This window comes from Egretta garzetta, unplaced genomic scaffold (genome assembly GCF_000687185.1).
Source record: "Egretta garzetta isolate BGI_Z169 unplaced genomic scaffold, ASM68718v1 scaffold553, whole genome shotgun sequence".
Classification (NCBI taxonomy): Eukaryota; Metazoa; Chordata; class Aves; order Pelecaniformes; family Ardeidae; genus Egretta; species Egretta garzetta.
Genome location: NW_009259328.1, coordinates 1,251,109 through 1,255,500, shown reverse-complemented (window position 1 = coordinate 1,255,500; position 4,392 = coordinate 1,251,109). Strand labels below are relative to the sequence as shown.

At 43.1% G+C, this 4,392-nt stretch overlaps 2 protein-coding genes across 10 annotated transcripts in view; both read left to right on the top strand.

The window, feature by feature from the left end:
- The window catches only part of LOC104124305 (CCHC-type zinc finger nucleic acid binding protein), a 15,791-nt gene that overhangs the window by 10,587 nt on the left and 812 nt on the right, over window positions 1-4,392 (top strand). For 8 of the 9 annotated variants that reach the window (XM_035892201.1, XM_035892200.1, XM_035892199.1 and 5 more), the window contains one exon: window positions 543-4,213. In XM_035892201.1, coding sequence (XP_035748094.1) covers window positions 543-660 — 118 coding nt within the window. In that variant the 3' untranslated portion in view covers window positions 661-4,213. The other variant, XM_035892203.1, reaches the window with a different exon arrangement.
- Window positions 1,146-4,392, top strand: part of ISY1 (ISY1 splicing factor homolog) — a 16,838-nt gene continuing 13,591 nt past the window's right edge. The window contains exon 1 of the mRNA XM_035892223.1: window positions 1,146-1,251. Within this exon, the coding sequence (XP_035748116.1) occupies window positions 1,146-1,251 (106 nt within the window). The remainder of the gene's footprint in view (window positions 1,252-4,392) is intronic.

Sequence of the window (4,392 nt, the reverse complement as noted above, 5' to 3'; positions counted from 1 at the left end):
GGTTACAGGAACCACATGTAGAAGCAGATGTTAAATTGGCTTGAAATGCCAGCTTCAAAATGCTGTCTGTTTTTTTGAATGCAGGCCTATACCACTAACAGTGTGTTCCTGAGTGAAGTATTCTTCACCCCCACCAAGGTTTCCTTCTGTGGAGGAAGGAGAGAACACGTGGTGCATTTGAGTTAAAACTAATCACTCAACAAGGCTAAACTGCAGACAGAAGTATTGGGGCAGGCGAGACATGACATGCAGTGTAAAAAAAACAAACAAACAAAAAAAACCACCAGACCCTCCTGTATGTGATGTATATTTGGCATATATGGCCATTAATATGAGTTGATCAGTTGGGGAGCAGTTCCTGGCTCTGGTGAAGACAGAAACTTGCGTCGTGTCAAAGAACTCTGGAACACTGAAGCAGAAGTCTTGAATGCAGAACTAGTGTTGCATGAAATCTAAGTAGATAATGTACTTGACGGAATAGGATTGCTTCTCTGAGTAACTGTTCTGGATGGTTTTGATTTAAAATAATTTTCTTTTTCTAGGTGTGGTGAAACTGGCCACGTAGCCATCAACTGCAGCAAGACCAGTGAAGTCAACTGCTATCGCTGCGGCGAGTCAGGGCACCTTGCACGGGAATGCACAATTGAAGCTACAGCCTAATTATTTTCCTTTTGTCGCCCCTCCTTTTTCTGATTGATGGTTGTATTATTTTTCTCTGAATCCTCTTCACTGGCCAAAGGTTGGCAGACAGAGGCTACTCCCAGGCCAGTGAGCTTTACTTGCCGTGTAAAAGGAGGAAAGGGGTGGAAAAATCAACTTTCTGCATTTAACTACAAAAATGTTTATGTTTAGTTTGGTAGAGGTGTTATGTATAATGCTTTGTTAAAGAACCCCCTTTCCGTGCCACTGGTGAATAGGGATTGATGAGTGGGAAGAGTTGAGTCAGACCAGCAAACCCTCTCTGGGTTACATGGAAGTGATCCTATGCAGGAGGAAAGAAATTCTGGAAGTGTCTAAACTTCCTCATAACTTTAATTTTATTGCAATGGCCTTGGATTGTCTGACCTCAGTAGCTGTTAACACCAAGTAATATCTGTATCAGGCCCTACCTAGAGCATATAGCTGAGTGGGAGTAAACAAACAAGATGCACATGCCTGTTAATGGCCATGAGAGAGAGAGAGAGAAATCAGGAATAAACTTTAAAGTAACAGTAATTCAGTCAATGGATGTTCACGTTGGAGATACAGAACGTAATGGGAAGCTTTTGAATAAATAACTTCAAAGTAAATCTGAAACCCCGACATCAGTGCTCATAGCATATACAATTTGGAGCTATTCAGGAGTTGCAAATAAATGCATTTTCACAGAAATCAAGATGTTATTTTTGTATACTATATCACTTAAATGACTGAGTTTCATTTGCTTGTAATCAGTTTTTAAAGTAAGATGGTAAAAGCAATTGAAGTCCTAGAACATAGAAAATGTAATTTTAAACTATCAATAAAGCTGGAGGAGGAAGGGGAGTTTGGCTAAAGTTCCTTTTGTTTATTTTTGGTTTTCATGTACACAGTGCAAAATAACATATTAAAAAGGGGTATGTGGAGGTGTAAAAAGTTTAGTTTGGACTTTTCTTTGTACTGTCTTCTGTTAAGTTTCCATCCGGTAGCATCAAACTAAATGTGAATCATGCAGTCCTCCTTCCGCACTGCTGCCTATCTGCCTATGTCTATGTGGATAGATTTGCGCAGTCTCAGTGTGGGCTTGTTCTATATGTGCTGATGGAGTGAAAGCCTTTCTTTAAAAGTCGTTGAAGAAGGCACAGAAGTTGTTGAAGGTACAGTGGCCTGTTAGCAGTATTTCAGCCTTCGCAGCTGTCATTATGCAAAGAACACCCTCCAGTGTTACAGGCGCTTCCCATTCCTGCATGATGTTCCACCATGTTACTTGACTAAGGGTTAGTGAACAGTTAGAAAGTTGCACAGATAAAAAGGGAGCTGCTGCAGTATGTATCTCGAGCACATCCGCTTGCTAAGAGAATAAAGTCTACCTGATGTGTCTGAAAATCAAGGGCTGGAGCTTGTGTCTGATGTGCCATCTACAGTGAAGCACTTGTCTGGTGTGCAGGGCAACCCTGAGCAGCCTCAGCGGGAGAGCCTGTGAGCTGCTGCCTAGCTGTGTTGCAGTCAGAGGTAGCGTACCGTAGGCAGCTGTGTTTGCATCTTCACATGCAAATAAGAGCCTTCCCTTTCAAGTCCCAAAGTGTTTTTCATAGGCTGTGTATGCCATAGCAGTGAAAAAAAACACCTGTGATCTTGGGATGATTGTGTCGGATCTCTCTCTAGAGAGACAAGTACCAGACCGACCATCTACAGCCATGCTGGAGTAAAACTAAATGGGCACTGTTACTTGTCTTCTGGATTGGTGTTACAATTAACCAGTTCAGTACGATGTTGATGTTTTCAGTTCTTTAGGAAGCAAGGCTGTTAAATGTGACCCAGTCATGCAGGTTGTGCTCTTTAAGAAGCAACTTAAGCCTGAGGCTTTTGTCAGGTGATAGCATGTAGATGCAGCTTGGAGAAGAGCAGTAAGAATTCCTCAGCTGGTGATGGAGGATCCCCACGAGGAGGTGTTACCTGGTGGTGTTTGAAAATGTAAAAGCAGGCATGTTAGCTGATAATCTTTGAGTTGTTGCAGGAAATCTGCTGTCTAATATGTGTCTCCAAGAACACTGTGATAGTCGTAGCTGCTGTGTCACGTCAGGTGAACTCTGATCAGATTGTTGCTGTTTTGCAGTGGGCTGCCATAGCAATTTGGAGTTCCTTAACACTTAATGAAATAAAGATTTATAAAGAACTAAAGCTTTCAGCCTGGGTTTGATGTTCAAAGCCATAGTTAAGGGAGAAGATGGTTCTTGGTGAGGCTACTGAGTATGAGGTGGCTAGAGCCCGGACCACTTAGCTGGCAGCAGCCAACCTGAGTAGGCTTTTGATGGCTGTGCTGGTACTTCTGCAGAGACAGAAGGAAACAGGCTGCGGGAAGAAAGGTCTTTATTTGAAGCACTTGAAGAGGGAATCTTCTTGTACTGCTTTGCCTAAGCAGAATGAGAAACCCCAAGTGTTTGCTTTTGCCTGTAGAAGGCAGGTTCTACAGAGTGTAACACCAAAATGAGGTGGCGACTGCTACTGCAGCTGGTCGTGATTCTGTGGCCAGATGCCTCTGTCCAGCCCATCTGCTGGAGAGCAAAGCCTTTTGGCTCCTGTGGAGCTCAGGGGTGGGGAAGAGGCTCTTGCCTGAGTTGCGTGGGGGTTTTGAGTGATGCCTCTCTGTGTGGGTGGTGGGGTTTTTTTCCCTTTTTTTAAATGGCTGCTGTTGGAGGATGAAGGTACTCTTGAACATGGTTGCCAAAACCCTTGTAAAATCCATGAGTGAGTTGAGTGGGTTCTCAGGGTAGTGCGGACAGCCTCATCGTAGCATGTTCTTGCTCGGCCTCGTGGCAGGTTGGCATGGATTAACTGAATCTTTACATACAATGATCTTAGTTAAATGGTAATAGAGCTTGAAGCTCTGTGATTACAAAGACCTGAAAGTCTCTGGGGCTTAACCTGGAGCTAAAAAAAAATGCTGTGTCAGAAACCTGCAGTGCTGGTGATGTCTGCATGACTTTGCCATTCCTGTAGAACTTGGTGATAGAACTTGGTGATAAAACTTGGTTATGAAGATACTGGAGCTCCTGCTGCTTAGTACTCTGGTGCTTAACCGCTTTACTATCGCTGAATAGTTCTTGTGTGTCTGAAAAGTGGTATTGTTCTCTGATAATGGTTTGGGGTTTGTTTTTTTTTTTAACAAAACAGGATTTGAAAGCTGAGTAATGCAAACCAGGATGTAACTTCAAAAAGGGAAAAAATTATTCCCACTGAGGTACCCCTTCGTAGCCATCTGTCTGTAGAGATCACTTTAGAGTATCGATGCTGCTACTTCCAGGCATCAGTTGTTCCAGAGTTAATGAGAGGAATGAGCAATTACTGATGGCAGAAATTGTGGGGACTTGAAAAAATCAAACCTAGTATTTCATTTGTTCCATGTTAATCCTTTCCACTAACATGGAAGCATCTCCTCACTTGTTTTGAAGACCAGTCCCCTGACAAGCTGCAGTGTAGTGGTGGTCATGGATCTGGTGGATTATCTGGATCAGGAAAGCAAGGAGATAAATGGGTAATCAATTGTTTTCTACAAGCAGGGTGGTCTGAAGGGCTAGCATTTCCTGGAAAGGGAAATTTTATTTTATTAAACTCATCAGGAGTCACTGAAAAACAGTCTTCACAGTGTGGTTTTTAGACCGGCTGCAGAGGATTGATATAATGGCTCCACTGTCGCGGGGGGGGGTGGCTGGG